The sequence below is a fragment of the Penicillium solitum genome (assembly GCF_028829755.1).
Source record: "Penicillium solitum strain IBT 25940 chromosome Unknown utg000001l_segment0_segment0, whole genome shotgun sequence".
Lineage (NCBI taxonomy): Eukaryota > Fungi > Ascomycota > Eurotiomycetes > Eurotiales > Aspergillaceae > Penicillium > Penicillium solitum.
The window spans coordinates 8469942-8494858 of NW_027072121.1; the positions used below are offsets into that span (position 1 = coordinate 8469942).

At 48.3% G+C, this 24917-nt stretch overlaps 12 protein-coding genes across 12 annotated transcripts; 6 read left to right on the plus strand and 6 right to left on the minus strand.

Moving 5' to 3' along the window:
• Window positions 1-318: 318 nt before the first annotated feature.
• On the plus strand, window positions 319-1076 carry N7455_003279 (superoxide dismutase; the record flags this gene model as incomplete). The annotated part of the gene is made up of 3 exons (XM_040959356.2): window positions 319-366; window positions 425-901; window positions 969-1076. 3 exons carry the CDS (start codon window positions 319-321, stop codon window positions 1074-1076), a joined length of 633 nt encoding a protein of 210 aa, XP_040810240.2.
• Window positions 1077-1234: 158 nt separating this feature from the next.
• N7455_003280 (uncharacterized protein) lies at window positions 1235-1809 on the minus strand (the record flags this gene model as incomplete). Its single annotated transcript, XM_040959359.2, has 2 exons — window positions 1235-1466; window positions 1526-1809. The coding sequence occupies 2 exons, from the start codon at window positions 1807-1809 to the stop codon at window positions 1235-1237; spliced, it is 516 nt and encodes a 171-aa protein (XP_040810192.2).
• A 473-nt stretch (window positions 1810-2282) lies between these two features.
• N7455_003281 (TPR domain protein) lies at window positions 2283-3950 on the plus strand (the record flags this gene model as incomplete). Its single annotated transcript, XM_040959383.2, has 1 exon — window positions 2283-3950. One exon carries the CDS (start codon window positions 2283-2285, stop codon window positions 3948-3950), a length of 1668 nt encoding a protein of 555 aa, XP_040810190.2.
• A 599-nt stretch (window positions 3951-4549) lies between these two features.
• N7455_003282 (uncharacterized protein) lies at window positions 4550-5802 on the minus strand (the record flags this gene model as incomplete). The annotated part of the gene is made up of 2 exons (XM_040959339.2): window positions 4550-5652; window positions 5703-5802. 2 exons carry the CDS (start codon window positions 5800-5802, stop codon window positions 4550-4552), a joined length of 1203 nt encoding a protein of 400 aa, XP_040810181.2.
• A 1254-nt stretch (window positions 5803-7056) lies between these two features.
• N7455_003283 (uncharacterized protein) lies at window positions 7057-9070 on the minus strand (the record flags this gene model as incomplete). Its single annotated transcript, XM_040959372.2, has 10 exons — window positions 7057-7192; window positions 7253-7355; window positions 7420-7703; window positions 7762-7845; window positions 7902-8078; window positions 8138-8221; window positions 8288-8451; window positions 8534-8658; window positions 8711-8788; window positions 8860-9070. 10 exons carry the CDS (start codon window positions 9068-9070, stop codon window positions 7057-7059), a joined length of 1446 nt encoding a protein of 481 aa, XP_040810170.2.
• Window positions 9071-9700: 630 nt separating this feature from the next.
• Window positions 9701-11459, plus strand: N7455_003284 (NAD(P)/FAD-dependent oxidoreductase; the record flags this gene model as incomplete). Its single annotated transcript, XM_040959290.2, has 7 exons — window positions 9701-9982; window positions 10044-10202; window positions 10262-10371; window positions 10433-10592; window positions 10680-10786; window positions 10852-11160; window positions 11226-11459. 7 exons carry the CDS (start codon window positions 9701-9703, stop codon window positions 11410-11412), a joined length of 1314 nt encoding a protein of 437 aa, XP_040810249.2. The 3' UTR covers window positions 11413-11459.
• Window positions 11460-12873: 1414 nt separating this feature from the next.
• On the plus strand, window positions 12874-13817 carry N7455_003285 (uncharacterized protein). Its single transcript, XM_065604456.1, has 3 exons — window positions 12874-13176; window positions 13260-13504; window positions 13565-13817. The coding sequence occupies exons 1-3, from the start codon at window positions 12955-12957 to the stop codon at window positions 13662-13664; spliced, it is 567 nt and encodes a 188-aa protein (XP_065462947.1). The 5' UTR covers window positions 12874-12954; the 3' UTR covers window positions 13665-13817.
• Window positions 13818-13928: 111 nt separating this feature from the next.
• Window positions 13929-15540, minus strand: N7455_003286 (arylsulfotransferase family protein; the record flags this gene model as incomplete). The annotated part of the gene is made up of 3 exons (XM_040959319.2): window positions 13929-14818; window positions 14870-14935; window positions 14991-15540. 3 exons carry the CDS (start codon window positions 15538-15540, stop codon window positions 13929-13931), a joined length of 1506 nt encoding a protein of 501 aa, XP_040810196.2.
• A 990-nt stretch (window positions 15541-16530) lies between these two features.
• N7455_003287 (glycoside hydrolase family 47 protein) lies at window positions 16531-18237 on the minus strand (the record flags this gene model as incomplete). Its single annotated transcript, XM_040959354.2, has 4 exons — window positions 16531-16616; window positions 16687-16861; window positions 16914-17964; window positions 18014-18237. The coding sequence occupies 4 exons, from the start codon at window positions 18235-18237 to the stop codon at window positions 16531-16533; spliced, it is 1536 nt and encodes a 511-aa protein (XP_040810183.2).
• Window positions 18238-19383: 1146 nt separating this feature from the next.
• Window positions 19384-19840, minus strand: N7455_003288 (GFA family protein; the record flags this gene model as incomplete). Its single annotated transcript, XM_040959344.2, has 2 exons — window positions 19384-19470; window positions 19517-19840. 2 exons carry the CDS (start codon window positions 19838-19840, stop codon window positions 19384-19386), a joined length of 411 nt encoding a protein of 136 aa, XP_040810174.2.
• A 532-nt stretch (window positions 19841-20372) lies between these two features.
• Window positions 20373-21663, plus strand: N7455_003289 (zinc-binding alcohol dehydrogenase family protein; the record flags this gene model as incomplete). Its single annotated transcript, XM_040959347.2, has 5 exons — window positions 20373-20514; window positions 20565-20699; window positions 20764-20973; window positions 21030-21406; window positions 21454-21663. 5 exons carry the CDS (start codon window positions 20373-20375, stop codon window positions 21643-21645), a joined length of 1056 nt encoding a protein of 351 aa, XP_040810201.2. The 3' UTR covers window positions 21646-21663.
• A 285-nt stretch (window positions 21664-21948) lies between these two features.
• On the plus strand, window positions 21949-24696 carry N7455_003290 (histidine biosynthesis protein HIS4; the record flags this gene model as incomplete). Its single annotated transcript, XM_040959307.2, has 3 exons — window positions 21949-22801; window positions 22864-24426; window positions 24497-24696. 3 exons carry the CDS (start codon window positions 21949-21951, stop codon window positions 24694-24696), a joined length of 2616 nt encoding a protein of 871 aa, XP_040810167.2.
• Window positions 24697-24917: the final 221 nt, after the last annotated feature.

Below are 24917 nucleotides of genomic sequence, written 5' to 3' on the forward strand. Positions count from 1 at the left end.
ACAGCGAATATGTTTCATCATATAACATTATAAGCAAAGGCACCCATAGCCGGCTATTGATTTAAACGCGACCACCCTGTGAGCAGATTAGAGCAACTTCGGCGAAAACGTGCTCAATCCAACGCATTACAACTGCCGACCACCTCCACCTGTGGATATCTACCTTGGTGACCTCAAGATCCGTAATATCACGTCACTTAAGAGGGGTATCTATCTCAGGGACCTTGGTGGTTTATCTCTTGTCTACATCTCTACTCTTCCTTTTCACTCTCCTCAACACTTGATAACTTGACACGCACTTACATCCACAATTCCACCATGTCTTCTCAAACTCACACTCTGCCCCCTTTGCCCTACGCCTACGATGTAAGCCTCTTCCGATCACGAATCCCGAGAATCTTGCCACGAAACTAACAATCAACAGGCGTTGGAGCCCGTCATCTCCAAGCAGATAATGGAGCTGCACCATCAGAAGCACCACCAGACATACATCAACAATCTGAACGCAGCACTCTCCGCTCAAGCCTCCGCAACTGCATCGAATGATGTCCCTGCCTTGATCTCACTGCAGCAAAAGCTCCGCTTCAACGGTGGTGGCCACATCAACCACTCCCTCTTCTGGAAGAACTTGACTCCCCCCGGCACGCCTGGGAATGATATCGGCGGTGCTCCCGCTCTACAGGAAGCCATCGCCTCCCGCTGGGGGTCGCATGAAGCATTCGTCAAGGCGTTTGGCGCCGAGCTCCTCGGTCTTCAGGGAAGTGGCTGGGGATGGTTGGTGAGCAAGGGTGGTGCCAAGGGACGACTTGAGATCATCACTACCAAGGACCAGGACCCTGTCAATGCGCCTGATGTTCCTGTCTTCGGTGTGGATATGTGGGAACATGCCTACTACCTCCAGGTAAGTTGACTCCCATGTCTATGTTCCTTATCGTGTGTATTTGTTTGCTAATCTGTGTTGCGTACAGTACCTGAATAACAAGGCTGGGTATGTCGAGGGGATTTGGAAGATCATTCACTGGGCTGAAGCAGAGAAGCGCTACACTGCTGGTGTGGAGAACCCGTTGAAGCTGTGAGGATGAAAATGAACCAAAGTTTTCGGTTCCTCCCAAGGTTTGGTTTCAATGATCCGGTACTCTATTGAAGAAACCTAGTATTTCCAACTCATGCACAATGATTTATGATTTCAATTATTTTTATGAAGTATGTTCGTAAATAGTAGAAGCTGAATGCTTTAGTTGTATCCTACAACCCCAATTCCGAGGATCTCACCCCCTTGCTCTCTGACTGTCACTTGCCGGCCAATGACACCCTTCTCTGAGACGCCCAGGTCCAGCCTTTCGGGCAGCTCGAACTCGATTTCCATCGGATTCGCAGATTTGTAGTCCTTGTCCTGTGCCATATTCAGACGGAACTGATGAAGTGGGGAGGTGGATTGTGACGTAGTGGAGAGATCGCCGTATTTCCTGATATGAAGTATAAGCATTTTGTCCGTCCGACGACTGCTGGAACTGAATAAACTCACTCAATGCGCATATTGACATTTCGACAACCTCTGAGTGCGTGGTATGTCTCTGCATCCTCCGTTCGGAAGATTGCTTTCGTCTTAGGGGTTGTTGCATCCGTCTCGCGGAAGAAAAGAGAGTATGATGACATCGAGCCAGTCGACGATGATGATGCAAATGAGGATACGGATGCTGGTGATGAGGATAACGATGCATCTGAAGTGTTCGAGCTCTGATGGGTTCCTCGAGGGAATAGGACGGCAATGGTGCCTCCAAATGTTGGGCGGTTGGTTTCTCCACACATGGCGATCTATAAAAGTGAAGATGCTGAAATGAGATGAGATGAAAAAGGGTTGGTATGTATGGATATATGTTGTTATATTGACTGTAGGCAACAAAGACAGAAAGAAGAGACCAAAGGACAAAGCAGATCTAAATAGGAATCTCAATGGGCCCCCAAGGTGCTCAAGGTGAGAGTGATCGAGCACGAGTGAGCACATTAAAAGTGGAGTTCCTCAAATCTGCTCATGTGGGGCCAGTTGGTGCCTTATTGCCTTGGTGCTGTGCTGCCTTATTGCCTCAGGCAGAAACACCGTCTCAAGGACTTATGTGATCTGTCACTATTTATAAATAACCCCTAGTATATACCTCGTTTCACTATAAGCGCTTATCCTAGTATGAAATGTAGTCAAAATGGTTAGATACGGCCGGGGTAGGGCCCCGTTGGGCAACCATACCCCTCCTCCACCACAACATACACAACTCACCATCAACAAAATGGACCAGCCATCTCCCGCCGAGGACTACTATAACCTAGGTGAATACCGTCGCAATGTGAGCACAACAAGCGAAGATGCCCAACTCTGGTTTAGTCGGGGCTTGATCTGGGCCTATGCCTTCAATCACGAAGAATCCGCTCGATGCTTTGAAAAGGTCGTCGAATTCGACCCGACATGCGCCATGGGATACTGGGGCATTGCCCTTGCACTGGGACCAAACTATAACAAGCCATGGCAGCTCTTTGACGGATATGATCTCTCCGCCACCACGACTCGCGCCCATCGCGCGATCCTGGAGGCGAAGAAGCACGCTCCCGCTGTTACGCCTTTGGAGAATGCTCTTATTGATGCACTGCAGTACCGATACCCCCAAGAACAGCCTGTAAAAGACTGCACAGAATGGGACAAGAAATACGCCGAAGCAATGGCATCAGTGTACAATGATTACCCAGATGACCTCGACGTCACCACGCTGTACTGCGATGCCCTGATGAACCTAACGCCATGGGGTCTGTGGGACATAAAGACCGGCGAGGTCGCACCAGGAGCGAAAACTCTCGAAGCGAAGAAAGCGCTCCATCGAGTCTTAGAACGAGACGAAGCCCTCGATCACCCCGGAATTTTGCATCTCTACATCCATCTGATGGAAATGTCCCCCACACCGGAAATCGCTTTGCTGGTAGCAGAGTACCTGCGCGGCCTTGTACCAGATGCTGGCCATCTGGAACACATGCCGTCCCATATCGATGTTTTGTGTGGCGAGTACAAACGCGCCGTCACGGCTAATACCTCTGCAATTCGTGCAGACGAGAAGTTCCTCGCCAACCAGCCCCTCGGCCATTTCTATAATCTGTATCGTGCACATGATTATCATTTCAGGATGTACGCTGCTATGCTGGGCGGCCGCTCGAAGGTCGCACTTGAGTCTGGGGCCGAGCTCGCACGGATAATTACCGAGCCTCTTCTGCGCGTTGAATCCCCGCCGATGGCGGACTGGCTGGAAGGCTTTATCGCTATGCAAATGCATGGATTTGTGCGATTCGGTCGCTGGGATGAGATCATTGCTGTGGAATTACCGGAAGATGCAGAGCTGTACTGCGTCACCACTGCTATGATACACTATGCTAAGGGCATCGCGTTTGCTGCCACCAGCCGTGTTGTGGAAGCAGAGGAACAGCGAGAAAAATTCCTCCGAGCAATGAAACTTGTTCCGGCTTCGCGGACGATCTTCAATAACCGCTGTATCGACATCCTTGGTGTTGGCGAGGCGATGCTCGATGGCGAGATTGCGTATCGCCGCGGGGAATACAACGCTGCATTTTCATATCTCCGGGACGCTGTTAATCGGGATGATTCGTTGCCGTATGATGAACCGTGGGGCTGGATGCAGCCCACTAGACACGCACTGGGAGCGCTGTTGCTCGAACAGGGTCATGTTGAGGAGGCTGCGGCTGTATATGCTGCGGACCTTGGAGTTGACACATCTCTGCCTCGTGCGTTCAGGCATCCGGGTAATGTATGGGCTTCGCATGGGTATCATGAGTGTTTGGTCAAGATGGGTCGGAAATATGAGGCGCGTGCCATGTTACCGCAACTGAAGATTAATTTAGCATGGGCGGATGTGCCTATTAAGTCTTCGTGTTTCTGTCGCCAGAGGACTGAGTGATACCTCGTTTCATCTTTTGGGGTTATTTGTTTGACTTATTGAATATTCATGCAGGTGCATTTTCTTGAAGCAGAGGGAATACATGATGTGATTTGTGAGATTGACATGTGCTATATCATCGAGTCATTTCCATAAAGCGCCGAGGGAGTTGAATTTTATGATGAAACTAGGTTAGAAAAGTGAGATGCGGCACAGTTAAAATTGCTGGCTATCATGGATTCTCCTACCAAGGTCCGTGTTTAATGTAAATTGACGCCGCAGGGTAGTGCTTAGGCGTCAGGATGAAGGGCCGACTCATAAATTATTTGTCCATAAGAGTTTTGAAATCCACAGGTTCTCTTCTCCTGTGAGTGGGCATCGTCGTTAACTGACATCTCATACGCCTTACCATACTGCATATTACATAGGGGTTTAAAAAGTGTTACAATAAACCCAGACGATTATTAGCCATGATGACGCTATTCCCTCCCATACCCAATAGACGCCCTGCCTCGAGATTCTCAAATCCGAAAGTAGGGGCTAACGCTCCTCCCCTTTCTACAATTGGCTCTACGTTGGATCGGTATGTCCTTTTGCTCCATGGATCTTGAAGTCATGAATCAAATTCGCTTAATATCAAACCTCATCTGCAGGTTTCCGACAAAGGTCCACGTGTAAATGGTGTCGATGCGATGCGTTCCTCTCGGCCAAGCCCCCAGAACCAAACGAGCAACTCCCCTCCCCAGCTTTGTACCCAGGAGCTCCTGATACTCCCTAGTACCGTATGTCCAGCACTGGGGCTCATAGTTGTCAAACCAGTCCAAGCCATGACGAGGGTAGAGACGGCTTTCCACGTAGGGCCAGGTGCATAGGTTCTGAACGTTGATGAAATAGACATACTGGAGGGTATCGATGTGGTTATCAAGCTGGTACTGCGCCTGAGCCACTTGAGCCCAGTATGGTCCGAATCGTCTGGTAATGTTCTCAACGAAGATAGCGCCGAGTCCGGTACGGTGCTGGTAAACGGTGTAGCCCTCTTGACGACCACCATCCCAGTTTCCCCATTGCCTCAGAAAAACATACCGCCAATTCCTTCCCGTCGAAAGCCTGGTTGAGGCGATGTTGCCCACTTCCTCTGGTGCTGATCGAAGGTCGTTGAGATACACCTCGAAGCTGTGTTCTTCCAGTGGGTTGTGGATTAGGTCTGCCCAGGTGACTCTTGATCGTTCGATTGGACATGATGTTGTGGTTGGGCCTGCTATCCATGCTTGGTATTGTGCCCCGATGGCGCGGTAATTGGCGATAGTATCATCAGATACATAGTCGTCCCAGGAGCTGTCCGAGAAGAAGGGGGGCGCAGGAGGTTGAGAAGAACCTCCGTCACTGAGTCGTCTTGGTGGTATGGCAATAGGGTCTGAGAGTTGCCATCCTGGGATTGCTTGTCGTAGTGGCCTTATTGCTGGAGTTCGAGGTATTTGGGGTGGAGGTGACGCGTATTGGGATGATTCGTTCTGGGGGCTGCGCTGTCGAGTGGACTGGTGAGGATGTGTGTCATGTCTGGTGCGGTTGTCTCTCCTACTCCGGGATGCCGACGATGATTGGTGGTCTCCTGGGGTTTCCCCTGATCCATCAAGAGAGTAGTGGCGCAGGCGAAAGCTCTGGATTGTGATGTTGGTAACGGGTCTTTGATGTCTCGGGTGTGAATCCGGGGATTGTTGTGGAGCTGGCTGGTTAGCTGTGATGTTGACATTTTCAGTGTCTGATTTGCCTCACCTTGTCTGGTCTCGTTTTGGCCCGTCTCGTTCTGACTAGTAGACTCACTATCACAAGGACGTGGACCCACAGACAACGACGAAAGGTATTGCCGTATCATGTTTGAAACAGGTGGAAAGAATCGTCACATGGGTTATTATTTTTGATGTGTTGGTGCAAAGGTGTAAGTTAGAGTGAGACTTCGACAAATGATTGCCAATACCAGCGTTATCCATTTATCTCTAGGCGACTACCTTACGATCAATATCTTTGTGGATAAAACTGCCCGCAAGAGAACTCAAATGAGAAGATTGACTTAAGTTAACAATAGAGACGAACCCTACTAGTATCAAAAATAGTAAAAACAAAAAAGAAACAATAGCAATGAAGACTGCTAGATAGGAAGACTCAAGTTCTATGGCATCAATCAGCTCACGGAGGGAGAGACAGCCATGATCTAGCAATGATTGCGCTATGTTAGCAGATTCGATAGGTTGTCATTCCAAAATCAAGAAACTTCATATATGGACGCCCTCTATGACATGTCACTTGTTGCTACAAAGACAAGGTAGTTCGCACACTGTCTCCCTACAGGCCGCCACGCACCGCAATTGAAAACAGCAAATATGTCGAGCCATAATATCTATTGGCCAGGCAAGTAAGTCTAAGAAAATATTGCTCATGATCATTTTGCAAGTCGTTATATGTCACTTGAGCGTAGAAGAGCATAACAACTGTAGCATATGTGGGCGACAAAGTGTTTTAAATATTCGAACACTTCCTCCTCTTCCTCCAGCAGCCGTCAACATTCAACCAGAAGCAGACCTAATCCATTCCTTCTCTTGTTTAATTTAAGAGTTCCATCCCCTCCCTTGCTCCTATTGAAGCATACTTTCTTCAAGGCAAACAAAGAGACATGCAGAGAGTCAGAGGCACATCCCTTTCCATGTAGGTCAAGCAAGACCTGCCATATGAATACACGATAGATGCGAGAAAGATGGTTAGGCGGTGGATAAGGTAGGATTTGAGGAAACTTCGCGTCTGAACAACCATGTTCTACTAACATTAGTTCATGGTGGGAAGTGTTGAGTATTTCTTTAGTTGCCCTGTACACATTTGGGATCGCAATTTTGTCGTTGGAGGTCTGATCAGAACCCTCCAAGCAGCTGGTTTCACTTCGATTTGACACGGGACACTTCTTTGACTCGATTTGAAGGGGCAAGGATTGTCATGAAGAGATATGGAAATATGCCCGGGTATTTAATTATTCACTTGCACTTGCAAAGTTGGTTCTCTGAATGGTAAAATCTCGTAAAATAATATGCGTAAAATAATATGAGAGCATTAAATGAACATTCCCGTGCCGAGAGCGGGCTTAAACATCTCGAACCTTCTCACTAGCAGCGTTTTGCTCTTCGGCAACTAAGTCCGCAGGAACACGGTCTGGTGTTGTGTTCACAAGCATGATCATGGGGAGTAAAGATGCTCCGAGTAGGGCGAATGTCACGCAGCTTGAATCCAGTCAGTTAGCTTCTCGTCAAGAGAGATGAATTTAGATTGACTGAACTTACAATCCAACTAGCGGATTATTAGTTGTCTGCGTATTCATGCCGTAGGCAATAGCTTGGCCAACAGCTTCGATGCATCTGAATGCGGCACCATTGCGAACGTTTTCTAACATTGTCATTAGCATCCAATGCTGTTATGGACTCGGATCTGAGTCTCTGGAGTCACTTACCCTGTGCGTCAGTGGCGAAAGATGACAAAAGCCAATACATGTACGACTGGGATAGCGGGCCGGTAGTCTGCACAAAGAAATATGGCAGGAACGCCGAAGGGTACAGGCCATCGTCCCAGTCAATGGCGCCAGGATCATTGTGGTTGAACTTAACCTGCATAATAATGGACCAGATATAGACGCCGACATTGAGAATGACGACAGTGTAGAGACCGATCTGGGCACGACGGCGCTGGCTAAGACCTTTCATGTCGAGAATGAATCCCAGGCCGAAACAGCCAATGCTAATAACCACCGTCGTTAGTTCGTTTTAATGATATGATTTCACAACACTTGACTTACATGCAAAAAAAAGGAGAGATGAGCGATGAGAGAGTGCGGGCGCGAACGGTGAAATAGGTTGCCAGATATGTATTCCAAGTACCACTTTCAAATTTGTTAGCATTATCGCCTTTAAATGAGCATGGTAGTGACGGGCTTACGAGTAAAAGAATGACCAAAGCGCCCAAAGCGCAGAAAACATAAGAAGTTTTGAAGTCATGGTCTTTGCAATGCGCTTGATTTCCATCTTGGTGGAAAGGGTTTCCGAAGTGACAATCTTTGTACCGTCAGACCGGACAACACGTTCGAAGGGAGTGATCAACAACGCGAATGGTAGTCTATTTAATATCATAAGCCTAAGGTATTCCATGTTGCAGGCTGTTTTGGAGGCACTCACGCAAGACACTCGATGATCAGAAAGGCAATATAGGTATCGGGAGTAACTCCACCACTGACACCTTTTTCGTAGTTCTTAGAGAGGCTGCACAGAGTGAAAGTTAGTCATAACTGTCCATTAACCGAGTCTTTAGCTAAGGTATTAACTCACTTGATTGCGCCCCCAACTAACTGTCCAAGATTTCTCGAAACGATCCACAGAGCTAGATACTTTCCACGGGCACCGGAGGGGGCAAGCGTCATGACGGCTCCAGCTTCAGCGACATACCAGCAAGCAGTCCCCACACCGCTAATAGCACCACTCAGGATCAGGTACTAGAGACACTTGTCAGATCTTGTAGTTCACATTGCTTGTTGCAATTTCGAATAGAAATTCCAGAAACAGTTCATCACTCACCCATTGGTTTCCAAATTTGCTGTTGCAGTAGTATGCCGAGCCTTCAATTGGGAATGACATTGATCCGATAACAAGAGCCCACTTGATGCCGATTTTGTTTACGAGAGGACCACCGAAGAAGCAGACTTTCCCGAGTTAGTACCTTGAATCCTCATGTTGGGCAATGGAAATACATACCGATTGCCAGCATGGCATATGTGATTGCCGTCGAGATGTTTGACACCCGAGCAGAGGCAAGACCACCACCACCGAGGCCTGCAAAACATTAGCAAAACATCCATACCACTATGTAGCCTCACTAGTGTGTAACGATGAACCGTTCTCACCGGTAATTGCATCAGCCATTGCTGGTCCACAGAATGCCTGGATACTCAAAAGTATCATCTGTGTCAAACTATGCTGCCATACTCGCTTCCACAACGGAACGGTGGCCTTGTAGTGCTCCATATCAATCACTGAAGATTGACCTATCGCATTATCCGAGAAGGAAGGAGTATCATCGTGCGGATCTGAGACAGAAGTCTTTTTGTCGGCCATTATAATGAATAGGTTGTGCTATCACAGCGCTTTCAGCGTTTTAATTAATATCCTTGATGTTGGTTGCCGGGCAGGATCGCTTATTTATATGCTGTGAGCTTATCTCTTTTCTCTGATCGGGGGCATATTCCCCGCGCGCTGGCTTCGGGGTCAGTTAAGTGCCATTGGGGTCGTGAAGGTCCACGCGAAAGCGCGCATTCATCCGTAATATTCGGCTATATTAGTGACTTGTTGCTAATAACCGTATCAAAACGATAAGGAACCAAGGCCGGGGTCGATAACGTACAACCTTCGAAGGCTATCTCTTTATCTTTGGCGGGTCAATTCCCCGCGTTTTCCAACGCCGGAATCCACATATCGGGGATTCTTCGGGATGACAGAAGGTCCACGCGAGAGTACAAATGGCGTGTTTTGCAGTCCCACTGTTTGGTGATACGTTTCCACTTGGCACCAATCGCGTTCATTTTAACATATATCTTTATAAGCATGAGATACCGGTCGCTTCAAGCAAGTTTTTTGACAATTTACGAGCTTCAACTTCTTAAATTCCCGTCCTATCCCCCCTTCTTCTAGTTTTGAACAAGTCTACCTCAGTAATTTTCAAACCTTGCACAAAGTACACCGTCAAAAATGGCGCATTCGCGTACAACTACAAAAGTTGTGGTGGTTGGGGGAGGCGGCACCATGGGTTCCTCAACAGCCTTACATCTCATTCGCTCTGGATACACCCCCTCGAATATCACAGTGCTTGATGTCTATCCCATTCCTTCGGCTCAATCGGCAGGATATGATCTTAACAAAATTATGGGCATCCGGTTACGCAATGGACCAGATCTACAACTTTCGCTCGAGGCTCTTGACATGTGGAAAAACGATCCATTTTTCAAGCCCTTCTTTCACAATGTCGGCATGGTGAGTTTAAAAAAAGGATTGCTATTGAGATGCAACAATTCCATACTAACAAAATTCTCAGATTGATGCCTCGTCCTCTGAAAATGGTATTGCCAATCTTCGAAAACATTACCGATCAATCCTCGACGCGAACATTGGGTTAGAGAAAACGAACTGGTTGTTAGAAAGCGAAGATGATATACTTGAAAAGGTACCAGCCTTTACAAGAGAGCAAATAAAGGTAAATTACACCTAAGCATACGCTCGAGGGTGCAATGGCTAATAAAAGTGTGATTTCAGGGGTGGAAAGGCCTATTTTGTGACGATGGAGGTTGGCTTGCTGCGGCCAAGGCCATCAATGCGATCGGACAATTCTTGAAAGATCAAGGTGTCAATTTTGGATTTGGCAAGTATGTAATGACCCTTGGGCGAGTTTTCAGCAAGTCTTTTTACTGACCCGAAATTGTATAGATCCGGTAGTTTCAAACGACCTCTGTTCACCGCGGATGGGATCACTTGCAATGGTGTTGAGACAGTAGATGGTACTAAATATTATGCTGATAAGGTGGTCTTGGCTGCTGGTGCTTGGAGTTCAACATTGATAGATTTAGAGGATCAATGTGTTTCGAAAGTAAGTTCGGGATATCCTTCTCTTCTAGCCTTTCACAAAATCATTCTGGTGCAAATGAATCAAATTGCTAATTATCAATCCTCGCAGGCGTGGGTCTTTGCTCATATCCAACTCACACCTGAGGAAGTGACCAAGTACAAGAATATCCCCGTGGTATACGATGGCGAATACGGCTTCTTCTTCGAACCTAACGAGTAAGCAGTCCCTCTTGATCCAATGTCGGAAAAGTCAGGGTCGCGTACTAAGTCTTCATCTATAGACATGGGGTGATCAAAGTCTGCGACGAGTTCCCCGGATTCTCTCGCTTCAAGCAGCATCAACCCTATGGCGCGGCCTCTCCCAAATCCATCTCTGTTCCTCGATCACACGCCAAACATCCTACAGATACCTACCCCGAAGCTTCCGAGGTAACCATTCGAAAGGCAATTGCGAGGTTCATGCCACAATTCAAGGATAAAGAGCTTTTTAACCGGTCTATGTGCTGGTGCACAGATACTGCCGACGCCAATTTACTGATCTGCGAGCACCCCAAGTGGAAAAACTTCATTCTGGCCACGGGAGACAGCGGGTGAGTTGATAATCAAAATGCGGGTTCTTATACAGTCAGCGGCTTGCTAACTCCGCATACTACAGTCATAGCTTTAAGCTTCTACCCAACATCGGCAAACATGTCGTTGAGCTGATAGAGGGGTCTCTTCCACCAAACCTAGCTGATCCGTGGATGTGGAGACCTGGGGGTGATGCTCTCAAATCCATACGCGCTGCCCCGGCGAAAGATCTCGCTGATCTGCCGGGCTGGAAACATGATCCTAAGCTTTGAATTTAGTTCGCATGGATATATTTTGAATATGTCCTCTTTCTTTACGGTTTTCATCTTTTGGGCGGGAGATACCTACCCCTGTTCTTATTTTGATTTGACGTAGCACGTTGTTATAACTTGAGGGATTCTAATCAATACTTGGCTTATAAGATATTCAATGGTACAGGATCACGCGCTACTAAAAGGAAGCGCTAAAATGTTGGAAGGCAGTCTTACACAAGGGTGTAGTTTCAAGTAAAGCGGAGCTGCTGTCCACTAGAACTAACAGTTGATAAATAGGATGTAGAGGACAGTCCAGGTATGCGAGTAGATAATGTAGAACCGAACCCTCACCAACCAGTATATACAATGAAGTACGTACTTGAAACATGGCCAGGACCATATAATACAAGATTGATGTTCCTTAGGTGATGATCAGATAAGATTATTCGGACGAAAAACGAAAAGAGGAAAGTACTAAAATGAAGCCCTGGGATCGTTCCTACCTGATTCACGTAAACATCCATCCCGAGCTCTCCGGGGCTAGCTTGGCTTTGTCATATTTGAGCTCCAAGCAGCAAACCATCAAATCCCCCCCTCCCCCCCCCCTAAATTGGGGTTTGAACCCTGGTGGCTATACCGCTGCGTACCCTCGTATTCGATCCACATTTCTCTGGCTAACATGCCGTTTTGATATAGTTCACCTAACGGCGATGCGTAAATGGTAAGAAAGCGTCGATTACGGTATCCTATTTCGGTCTCTATTAGAGTTGTTCTAGCTTATAAATAAATTCAGTGAAGCCAGCTCACTCAAACGACAATGGCGAAGAGTGCTAGCTGAAATATGATATATAAAGTTGTACACTTCAAGTCGAGCTAACTTACCCATAATCACAACATCTAACTAGTGAAGACTAACTAGACTACTTGCTTCCTCATATTCCTAAAAATCTTTATTTGAAAAATTCCGGTAAACGCTGAGACGGAAAAAAGATTAAAGTGGCAAAGAAATGGGTGTAGTATATGCGTATGCGGATTCGCCAGGATTTAAACATCGAATCAACTACGTCTTCTACCCAAGCTTAGCTTCAGTCACGAACAGGGACGTCAAAATTTAAAAGCTAACGTATTTATAGAAAACCGTCATTCATCCCAAGGCTTTGCGATATGCCACTCCCTTCCTATCCGAGAACGCCAAGCGACGCCAAGACAAACACCTCTGATGGTGAAGTGCTGCTGTAGACGGTGCATGATTTAGCTAAATGGGTAGATAAGAGGCTCAGACTGGGGGCCGACAATGTAGATTGGACCCTGCATAAATGCTCCGCAACCTGTTGATCAAATCTACTGGTCCGATCGGAATTTGTGGGGTTCATCTTGGATAGGCACTTGGCGTTGCCACCGCATCTTGAGGGCTGTGTTGGTATATAAACGGCAATGATTGGCATGGCATAAAACCCATTTTTTGTGTTCATGGTTGCATATACGAGATATAAGTACTCTTGAACCATGGCTTTTGCATGTCGTCTCATCTTTTAATTCTATGATCTACCACTTACAACCATGTCTACAGCCTTAAACCACCATCCCTCCCCTTCTTTCTGCATCGAAGCAGTACCAAGAAAAGAGAAAAGATGGCTTTCCCTTCTATCTCTGCGATTTGGTGCGGTACTATGTACCATGATAGCGATAATCTGCTTTGCCTGGGCTATGGTTCAGCATCACGAAGGAGTCGTTTCAAGCGATGGGCTCGGAGAAGCATGGTCTAGCATGAACCTAGGCACAGTGAGCGCAAACATTCTCACCATTTTTGTTCTATCAGGTGTTGTAAAGAAGGCTTGCTGACTCTGCATCCCCGTCACAATCAGGCATCATACGGATTCGTCTGGTCCACTATATTTCTCATCGTCGTCTTTTGCAACTGTGCTGTTCACCCTGGTGTAATCATTGCATTCGACTGCATTGCCTTCATTGCCCAGTTAATCACAGTCTGCTTTGATTTGCACGAGCTCGCCTATTGGAACCTTGGTGGTTACTCTTACGCCAGTAACCATAAAGCTGGCCCATTATATGGGGCGGAGTGTTTGGGGTGTTCTATGATACTTGTTGGAATGTGAGTTTATCATCCCTCTTTTCTTTGAGTTTTTATATCTGACTGAAGATGATCATTTAGCCTCTTCAACCTCATCCTTTGTATGCGTGCCTCTATTGCCTGCCATAGGCTGCGGAAGGCTGGAAAAAAGCTGGACAACAAACAGACTCTTGACGCGTAATGGCCACTGGTGGCTGTTACTATATGCGCTATCGCTTGGAGTAGCTGTATGGTTTATTCGAGGGTTTAATACTGGGTGAGATTTAATGTTTAATATATAATGTGTAATATGTGCTATTGTAATGTACTTCGATGTCTAATATGGTATACGAACGATTTATCCTTGAGATAATTCACACAATTGGATCTTACTCCATCGCCAGGAAGCCTCAATAGTATCATGGCCTCATACCCGTCTTCATCTCAAACTCCCCAATCTTGCCTATCACTCCAACAACTTAATGTTGGCAGTGGTAGCCGTCAAACTCGTCTGCGCAAGAGACTCTCCGTTTGCGCCAACAGCCTCAGCAACAAATCTAGCAGAGGAAGACAACGCAAAATTCGACTTCCAAATAAACGCTGTCTCGAACGAATCCCTATCCACTTGACCAACCTGTGTCTTCTCCTTTCCGTTGATATAAAAGAATCTCCAAGCGGAAGTCTCGGTATCCCCATTCCAAGACACATAAAGCTCAACAAGATGAGAAGCTGTCTTCAGCGCAACGAGCGCCGGACTTTCTTTCGGCGTACCCGTCCAGTTCGACAAGAAACCACGGTAGCTCACCGACCCCGTCTGGATAAAAGCATGGTACAGAATCTCATTATCGGCACCAAATTCGGTGAACGCACCCTCCGATCCCCAGTTGACAAAGATTCGATCGTCAGAAAGCAGCTGCGTGTTTCCCTGGGATTGTGCCTGGAGGTCATAAGGTCCTGTTGCCTTTCGGAGAACTGTCGCCGTGCTATCTGTGTGGTTTAACTGGACAACCAATGCCCGGGACACATCGTTGTATGTGATAGTGGCGTCGCCGGAGTTGTCGAAGAACGAGATTACCTCGGTTCCAGGTTGGCTGAGCTGTGGATGCCAGCGGGCATGGTGTTGGAAGCCAAAGGTCCAGTTGCCGGTTTGCGAAAAGCTGGGGTACTTGCCGCCGAGCCGCCAAATGATTGAGCCGTCTGTGCCGTTGATCTTGAAGATCGTGCTCGTGTGTCGGGACGAGAGCAGGTAGTCTCCTTCTTCGTTTTTGTCGATGCTTTTAATGTGGAAGTAATCCCATGCCTGGGCAGAAGACAATCCGCTATTGGCATCTGTGGAACCTAGCGTCACCAGGCTTTCTATTTGGAGGTTAGATATGGTCTTTTTCAAGTCATCGCAAATTATCTCACCAGACGGGTCAACGTGTTCCAAAGCATTCCACTCAAAGATTAACTCTCCCGTGGCAATATCATTTTCTATCAAATAATCAGAATCAGCAAGTCCATCGACCAATTTTCATGATCCACAAACCTTGAAAAATCCCATTCCCCAACCACTGCTGCGAAGAATTTCCCCCATACGCCGACAAATTCGCCGGAGTCGTATAAAAGACCTCAATCAAAGCGGTCTCTCCGTCTATAACATTAAACTCATGAATCGACGAAACACGATGATTCGCGGCAGTCGATGTGACAACATGCTGATAACTCTGATCGAGCAGGACATGCTGCCCAAACCCTTCACCATGGTCCCCATCAATACTACCTTGGAATGCCTGGAGAACAGGTTTCCCCTGGTATGTGGTGACATGGAAATTACCCACGAACCCGGCGTAGTATCCTGTGCCGGCCCACACTAAGTCGCCGTCTTTGCGGTAGATGTATGGACCGGGCCGTTCGAGGGCCCCACCAAAGGAATATGGGGCGATGAAGACATACTCGGGGCCATTGGGGTTTGTATGGGGGATGGTTATGTTGAGTTGAGGTGGGGTGAGGTCGGGTCGTGAACGGTAGTGGCCGTTGCTGCTTAGTGAGGATGTTGTTGCTAGGGCTGCTAGGATGGTTTGTTTTAGAGAAGCCATGGCTTTTTGGTATTATGTAGCTTTTTTGGGGTCAATTTTCGGGATTCTATTATTTCCTGTGTTACAAGAGGGTTGCATAGCCATCTTATAGCAGATAATGAAGCTTGCTCTTCTCTGACATTTAGAAATTTAGCGCTTTCGTGATACAGTTTGTGGATAACATCATTTTAGCTGGACTGTGTGTATTGCTGACCTATTCTATTAGTATATCCATGTTTTATCCCATGTTTAATTAAAGATGCTTTTGTAGCGACTTATTGTGTCACCGAATCTGGAAATGGCGCAATTCCATCTACACGCGAGTTAAGACTATTTGCCGATTGCCCTTCTTTGTGCTCATTTCCCACTTAATTGATAAGAGACATAACCTTGAACACCTCTAGAATCAACAAAAAATGTCCAAAGGTGGCTTTTCTCCTCTTTTGCCCGGCAATTCGGCAGGTCAGCCATATGGCGTGCGCTCAACTATTAATTACTCAGTTCAAAATAACTACACGCTACCCGTCCAGCTCGCTCCGTAAATTTCGGATGTTATACTCATGTATTGCTGGGTTGTAGCACGGAGTAACCATCTGATATGGCGTCTGTTCTGCGACAACCTGCCAGGTTAGAAGTTGAGGTGATACACCTCAGCAAGCAAAAGGAAGAAACGTTTGCAGTAACTCGACGACTTGGGCACTCCAAGAGAAATGGTTCTGACAGGCATAGCATGATGAATGCATGGGATTGTTCAAATCTGTCTACTTGAGCCCTCCAGGGCTGTCTCTTGGAGATCTTCTCAGCAAGCTCATCATCAACCAGTGTCCTAACACCAAATATCTGGGCCCCATGAGGGATCGCAGATTTACGGCAACTGGCGTGGTCCGGGATCCGATCGTAATCGAAGCGGCAATATTCAACGTTATTACAAGATAAAATATAATGACAAAGGATAATATAGGCTTGATGCATGCACTATATACTGTAGTTATAGCCCAACTATCCCATAAACTAGGTGTGCGACACGCGCATGGGGTGAGCTTCGGTGTTGAACACGTAGGCGTTCTTTTGGCCCTTCTGAACTTGCCATGGGGCATCTATACCAAAACTCAGCATTAGCAATGTTTTGAGAAAAGAGAAAGATGACTGGAAAGAGTCGCAACTTACCCTCTGCATGTACAAGGTACGCATATTTCATGACCTCGGCAAATAGGAAGCTCTCCTCATTATCGTACTTCGAGCCACCGCCAGCTGCATTCACATTGCTTACAGCAGCAAAGCCTGAGCCAGTGCGACAGGTAGCATTGATTGCCTTGAAACCGTTCCACACCCAGTCGCGGTACTATATATGGGTCAGTATGTTTGGGACATCAGTAGAAAGAAGAATGGCTCACGATTTCATTCCCCGTGACGCGGTAGGCGTAGTAGAAACTCTCGATCACTTCAGGGCGCAAGTTATACGCGCCGTTGTTCATGTAGAATCCGGCCTTCTCGTAGAAATCCTTTTGGTCGGATGGCACTTTCTTTGGGTCCCAGCCCCATGAGTCTGGTCCGATGCCGGTCAGGGTCTGGTTGTAAGTAGCCTCGCAGCCATCCACGAGCTTCAAGCCGAAATCTATGAAGTCTGGCCGATCCAGCACAGTGCCGCCCAGGATGAAACTACCGCCATCGAAGCAGGTCAAATGCTGAGAGCTGAGATCATATTGACCGTTGTAGTATGAGGCCAGCCATGTCACTTCCGGGCGAGGGGCGGGATGCGATTGGAGGTGTTTGATTGTTGACTCGGCTGCGAGGATCCAGCGGTCCTTGTATGACGCGAACCGCTTGGGGTCATACACGTACATTTTAATCAGGTACTCGTAGAACGAGTCATCGCCGCCGTTCCAAGAGACAGCGCCGTCGGTGAAATAGCCGTTGGAGATGTTGATGTTGCTTCCCACCAGGCCAGGGAATGGCTCTCCGCTCGAAGGCTGAGGGTTCAAAAGGTATGACTGGGCCTTCTGGCTTATCTTGGCATACTCATCATCACCAGTTAAATCGGACAATCGGGTCCACTCTAGCACCAGAGTTCCAGTCACTGCAAGACCATTGGTTCCCGAGCCATCATTTCCCTTGGAAGTAATGTTAAGGTTATTGTAGGGAACACCGGATGGTGTATCGAAGGCAAACTTCAAGACATCACCAAGTTTCTTGGACTGGGTAAGCAGGGCATCAACTTGGGTTGATTTGGGGGCAAGATTCTTGGTTGCAGGATCCTTGAGCAAATCATACCCGGACAACATGCCAGCCAGATATCGGATAGTCGTCTCAAACAGGCTGACCTCGTCCTCAGTCTTCGAGAAATCAATGGTTTCAATGTGGTCCAGGATTTTTTGAACAGCATCCTTGTTACCCATGACAATGGCGGTTGAAAGCGCATCGACAGCGGAGGCTCCCCATCCATTCCTGTCGCGTGTGAGTTCACAGCAAGAACCGTATAATCGGACATGCTCACCTAGAGTCACCATAGCCATTGCTCACGGGGTGCAACTCATCATGAGGGAAAGCATGTTCAACATATCCATTCCATGCATGTTGGAAGGCTTCCTTGACAGCGTCGGCCTTGGCCTGGTTCTCCGACTTGCGACGCAAGATCACCTCTGGCTCAGGGTGAGGATAGGCCGCAGAAGACCCAACTAGACCCAGCACCAAAGGAAATGACAGAAAAGAGATGCGCATGATTACGCTGTGAATGTGGTTGGATATAGATATACGGGTTTATTTAGGCACGATCGCTCGGTGCAAGGGGCACCTGTAGGAATAATTTCAATTGCGAACGAGGGACCACCTGAACTGCAACGCAGCAGGTCAATGCAATTGCTTAAATATGATGGGAGTGTGGAATGAGGATACAGTGAGGTTGCAGTCGACAAAAAAAGAGGGCGAAAGGGGAAGGCACGCGGGCACACACGCGACCCCGACTTGTTTACTATTTCCCCATGTCACTTGCATTCTGATCGCCGTAAAATCGGGTCTTGTACATTTTGCATTGCCATTCCTGTAAAAAAGAAAAGGGTCAAATCGGACAAGATTCAGGGGCGTGCGTTGATGATCTGCAAGGGCTTCGTCAACTATTGGCGCGCATCGGAGAATGCAAGTGGCCGAAGTATCCTTGGTCTCACTTTTCACATATTTGGGATCTTGTTGAATATACCGAGCACGATTCCATATTCTAGATCTTCAGTCGGCTCGGATTTCCCCAGAGACTGATAGCTATACGAGTGATCAAGCCAGACGACCACTTGACGTGACGAGAAAACATGACGCCCGTCGTCGGATGCCTCATATACATGGACCAGGATGTACCTGACTAGCACAGTCTTGGCTGATAAAAGCCACTTGCTGTTACGCCGAGTGCTTTGACATGCAACATACCCCTCAAATTTGATGAGGTTTTGTCACCAGACTCTAGTCTCTGACCTTGTCAACACATCAGTCACCGTCTCCAGGTTTCGAGATCCTTATGGACTTGGTTGATGTCCAACAACCTAGGAACATTCATGTCGCTGGTGAACAGGCTTGTGCCGATACATTAGGCATTTTAACTCCGACCACTTGTCTCAAGTACTTTGTAGTTCGAAAGTATCGGTTGAGAAGACAATGTACCCCGTTCTATAGGCCGGCATCCATATGAGAAATCGCCCAAGAGTAACCTTGTATTTTGAAGTTCTCCTACATAGTTACAATTTATTCGTGATATGTGTTCTATACATCATCTGCACCTGTCACTATTTCTACACTACCTACATAGATACCTAGGTAGGCAGTTCCATGTTGAGTCATCAATTTAGCCGAATCATAAGATCGCAGGATTCAAGAACTCATCTAAGCTTTGTACTCTTTTCCAACAGACCTTCCATCAACCTTATTAAGAATCAGTTTCTCAGTATCAACGTCCTGTAGTAGTCGGACCTAATACACTTAGTAGCTGCAATATAACATCGGCCATTCGACTTACATTGACGGGAGTGATCGGTGGAAATCCCTCTTCTGGAAGACGGATGAAGCAACTACTTCCGCACTCCCCGCAAAATTGATGCTTCACCTTGCGCTCGGCAAAACGATAATCTTTTAAGACATCCTCCCCTTTTTCGATGGTAAAATCCTTGGTGAACGGGTACACAAGCAAGTAACCGTTCTTTGTGCAGATGGAGCAGTTGCAGTTATTGGTGGGGTACTCGTGCAGGGGCGGGGATATCGTGAACGTGAACCGCACAGCACCGCAATGACAATTGCCGGAGTGGGAGCTGCTCTCGCCTGTGGGGGTGGGTGGGAATGGCATATTGATATTGGAATAAGGTTGACGTTACTCACAAGGTACTTGCTGGAAGTTGAACGGCTTTATAACTGACGGGCTTACGCTAAGCCTGGTTATCTTCGAATCCTTCGCGCTAGGCATCAATTTGACAAACCCCGAGATACCCCGAAAGGGACATTTGTGGTCGGCATGGCATTCATCCGTTAACTATACACCTTATCTTACCTGTTTTCTTCTGACGGTTCGGGACCTTCGCATCTGATATTGACCCGATGACCTTACCCAATGGTCTCCGATCATTCTAGCACATACTTCTTCTCTCCTCTGGGATTCTAGCTCAGAATACCTCGAATAAGTCCCAGCGCTTGCAGTTACACGCACCTTCATAGCGATCTAAGTGGAGAACCCCCACTTCCAAAATGTCTCCGGCGCTTTTACTTAAATTTGTCAGCTTTTAAGGGATATAAATTTGGCTGGATCATGTCTACATGAGAATGTGGAGCAAATCAAGTCTTGAATTAAAGTCATCTGCCTTCAAGTCTCCGCATCCTACACCATGGCATCATCCAACACATCACTGATTGTTCGGGTTCCAGAAGGACAGCCCAAATTGGTCAAAGAAGAACTTCCCTTACCCAAACCAGGTACTGATCAAGTGCAAGTCAAGGTGTCGCATGTGGCACAGAACCCAACGGATGGTATAATCTAAAACTCCGCTTCTTCAAGCCATGTAGCTCATGATCTACAGTTCAATGCTTTGATGTAAATGCATTTGGTGATGGAGCCGTGCTCGGGTGTGATTTTGTCGGAGAAGTCACCGAGCTGGGAAACACAGTCACTCGACTTGACAAGGGTGACACTGTGGCTGGACTGATCTGGGGTGGTGAGTCGTGACCTCCAAAAAGCAATGTCGCCATGACAGATGGGCAACCTTTAACACATACTAGGTGAAATACCCGGGCTGGGCGGATACAGTCAATACACCATCGCAGACCAGCGCATTTCCTTCAAGGTTCCTGCAAGCATCTCGAGGGAGGAGGCAAGTACCGTTCCTCTTGCTGCCACAACAGCATGGCTCGCCTTCTTCTCGAAGGACTGCTTGAACATTGATCGCTCAAAAGTCCAAGGCACCAGTGTCTTGGTTTGGGGCGGCAGCTGTGAGTGCTACATTTCAGAGAATCACGGGTTGTTCTGGTTGTATTAACGTCAACAGCAAGCGTGGGTCTGTATGCCATCCAGCTCGCCGTCATCTATGGCCTCGACGTAATCACGACCTGTAGTCCACACAATACAGATCTTGTCCGATCATATGGCGCCAAACATGTCTTCGACTACAATGACCCGAAGGTGATTGAGAAGATTACCCAAGCCGCACCCGATCTTCAATATATCTTTGATACCATTGGAACCACCACCTCTTCCGGTCTTTCTTCTCAGGCCTTCGGTGACCGTGAAGGTAGTCGTCGTCTATGTACTGTGCGGCCCGGAAAGGCAAACACAGAACATGTTACTGCCAATACGCATGTCACAGATGTACTTGTTTGGACTGCTTTCTTAAAAGACCACAGCTATGGCAAATTTCATTGGCCAGTAAGTACCTCTTTGACGGTGTTGATACCAGTGCTAAGCATGATTAGGCCTCGAAAGATGACCATAAGTTGGCCAGCGAGTTGTTCGAAAATCTACCCTCGTGGTTGGAGCAAGGCCAGATCAAGCCAAACAAGGCTAAAGTTTTGCTTGGGTTAGATTCTGTCCCCGAAGGATTCCAGGAGTACCGGGATGGCAAGATCTCTGCCTATAAAATTGTCTATGAGGTGGTTCATGGTTAAGGCAGACATAATTCCAGGTTCCTAATAAATGAAACATTCCGATATAGACTGCAGGAACGCAGAAATGCAGAAATATCACAATTTTATAGATCACAAAATCAAATCACTAATCAAAATCGCATGATAGAGCGACCCCGGCGGCTAATCGATGATTCAGCGGGGCCCGGGAAAAAAAAGGTTGCACAAGGAGTCATCGCTCTCCTCCGCAATTTCCCCCATTAATTCGAAGGGTCCTATCTTTTAGGGGATTTAATTCTCCTTTTCAATCTTTCTATCCTCTACTACTTACTACACCTGCCCACCATGGCGACCCCCTTCCTTATCTCCCACGACCCCTCCTCCCCCACCTCCGGCTCCGGACTTTCGCTCAAGCAGATCGCCTACTTCGGCCGCGTATTGATCAAGGTCTCAAGTCTCGCCCAGGCAGAGCAATTCCTGCGTCAGAACTTCCGCGCCCTCGATATCTTTGTCGACGCAACTGAGATCTCCTCCTCCGGCGATCTCGTCGATATCCTCAACGCCGGTGCCGCCAAGATCTTGATCAACTTGGACCAATTGACCACTCTCTCCGAAGAACAATCCGTGCCCTCGTCCCGCCTGCTTGTCAACGCCCTGTCAGACTCTGAATTGGATACTTTCCAGCAATGGATTGCCGTCAATGCTGAGCGCAGCGAAGCTAGCGTCTGCGCTACACCTTCTACCGTCCCGGCCGCCGCCGAGAAATTGAAGATTAGCTCGGACTCCCCACGCCTCTTCACAACCTTCGGTGCTCAGACAGTCTCGGAGGATGCCATTACACAAGTCACAAAGCAGGGTGCGATTGCTGTTATTCCCTCACAGGCATTGACTGTTGAGCGGGATGTGGCTGGCCAGATCTCTGCCGCTAAGCTTATTGCGTCAACTGCTGTTACCGACCAGGCCAATGGCTTGTATGCCACGTCTGTCACTGATGAGCGCGGAGCTTGCCTGGGCTTCGTTTGGAGCAGTGACGAGAGCATTGTCGAGGCCTTGCGCACTGGCACCGGTGTTTACCAGAGCCGTAAGCGCGGTCTGTGGTACAAGGGCCAGTCCAGCGGGGATGTGCAGGAGTTGATCCGCATTGGCTTCGACTGTGATTCCGACTGTTTGGTCTTTGTTGTCAAGCAAATTGGACGTGGTAAGAATCAACTTTCTACATCGAGGAATGATGTTTGTATACTGACCATGGTGACTCATTAGGATTCTGCCACCTTGGTACAGAGACCTGCTTCGGCGCATCTGCCGGTCTGTCTCGTCTCCAAAAGACTTTGGACGCCCGCAAGGCGGATGCTCCCGCTGGATCATACACCGCGCGTTTGTTCAATGAGCCCAAGCTCATCGATGCTAAGATCATGGAGGAGGCTGATGAGTTGTGCCGTGCGGAAACCAAGGAGGAGATTGCTTTCGAGGCCGCCGACCTGTTGTACTTTGCCCTGACCAAGTGCACTGCTGCGGGTGTTAGCCTTGAGGATATCGAGCGGAACCTTGACCTCAAGAGCTTGAAGGTGAAGCGCAGAAAGGGCGACGCTAAGGGACCTTGGGCTGAGAAGGCCGGCCTGGCTAAGCCCGAGTCAAAGCCTGCCCCTGCCCCTACCCCCGCACCCGCCCCGGTCGAGGATCGCACGACCCGAATTGAGATGAAGCGTGTGATCACTGCCTCTACTACCCCCCAGGTGGTCACCGATTACCTCAAGCGTCCTTCGCAGAAATCTAACGAAGCCATTGTCAACCTGGTGAAGCCAATCATCCAGGATGTCCGCGACGGCGGCGACGCCGCTGTGCTCAAGTACACCCACAAGTTCGAGAATGCTACATCACTCACCTCCCCCGTCATCCACGCGCCTTTCCCCGCTGAACTCATGAAGCTGTCCCCTGACGTCCAGGAGGCAATTGATATCAGCATTGGCAACATCGACCGCTTCCACTCCGCGCAGAAGGGAAGCAACGAAACCCTCCAGATGGAGACCATGCCCGGTGTAGTCTGCTCTCGCTTCTCGCGCCCCATCGAGCGTGTCGGTCTGTACATCCCCGGTGGTACCGCTGTGCTCCCCTCTACTGCCATGATGCTGGGTGTTCCCGCCATGGTGGCAGGCTGCAACAAGATCGTCCTGGCCTCGCCTCCTCGTTCTGACGGCAGCATCTCCCCCGAAATCGTCTACGTTGCCCACAAGGTCGGTGCTGAGAGCATCGTCCTGGCCGGTGGTGCCCAGGCTGTGGCTGCTATGGCTTACGGTACCGAGAGCATCACCAAGGTCGACAAGATCCTTGGTCCAGGCAACCAGTTCGTGACGGCCGCAAAGATGTTCGTTTCCAACGATACCTCCGCAGGTGTCAGCATCGATATGCCCGCCGGTCCCAGTGAAGTCCTCGTGATTGCCGACAAGACCGCCGTACCGGCCTTTGTCGCATCCGATCTTCTCAGCCAGGCCGAACACGGCGTCGACTCTCAGGTGATCCTCATCGCCGTCGACCTGAACGAGGCCGAGCTGCGTGCCATCGAAGACGAGGTTGATGCCCAGGCCAAGGCCCTGCCTCGCATGGATATCGTCCGCGGCTCCCTTGCGCACTCCGTCACCTTCGTCGTTCGCGACATCAATGAGGCCATGACCCTGAGCAACGACTACGCGCCCGAGCACCTGATCCTGCAGGTCGATAACGCCGAGTCTCTTGTTAAGGATGTCCAGAACGCCGGCAGTGTCTTCATCGGCGCCTGGACCCCCGAGAGTGTTGGCGATTACTCCGCCGGAGTCAACCACTCGCTGCGTAAGTCTCTCTCTGCAACTGCTTTCCCTCCTATCTCCTTAATCAGTCTTGCTAACATATTCTGTTCCAGCTACCTACGGCTACGCCAAGCAGTACTCAGGTGTCAACCTTGGCTCCTTCTTGAAGCACATCACCAGCTCTAACCTGACCGCTGATGGTCTGCTTGGTCTCGCCAAGACGGTTGAGACCCTCGCCGCTGTGGAGGGCCTGGAGGCACACAAGCGTGCTGTCAGCATCCGTGTTGCCCACATGAAGAAGAATCAGTCATAGGTCAAGTAAACCATGCATATTCTTTTGGTTATCGTTTTCTTTTTGTTTTTATCATGATTGGATGTGCCATGAACACAGATGCATAGTTAAAAAGCAACTCGCCAATGGGCTTTGAATTGATTTATGTACAGCCAATCAATAGAATGCTTTGGAAGTAAATATGGTAAATTAATTATATCCGGCAGATCAACGGCATATGTATATGTACTAGGTCGATCATC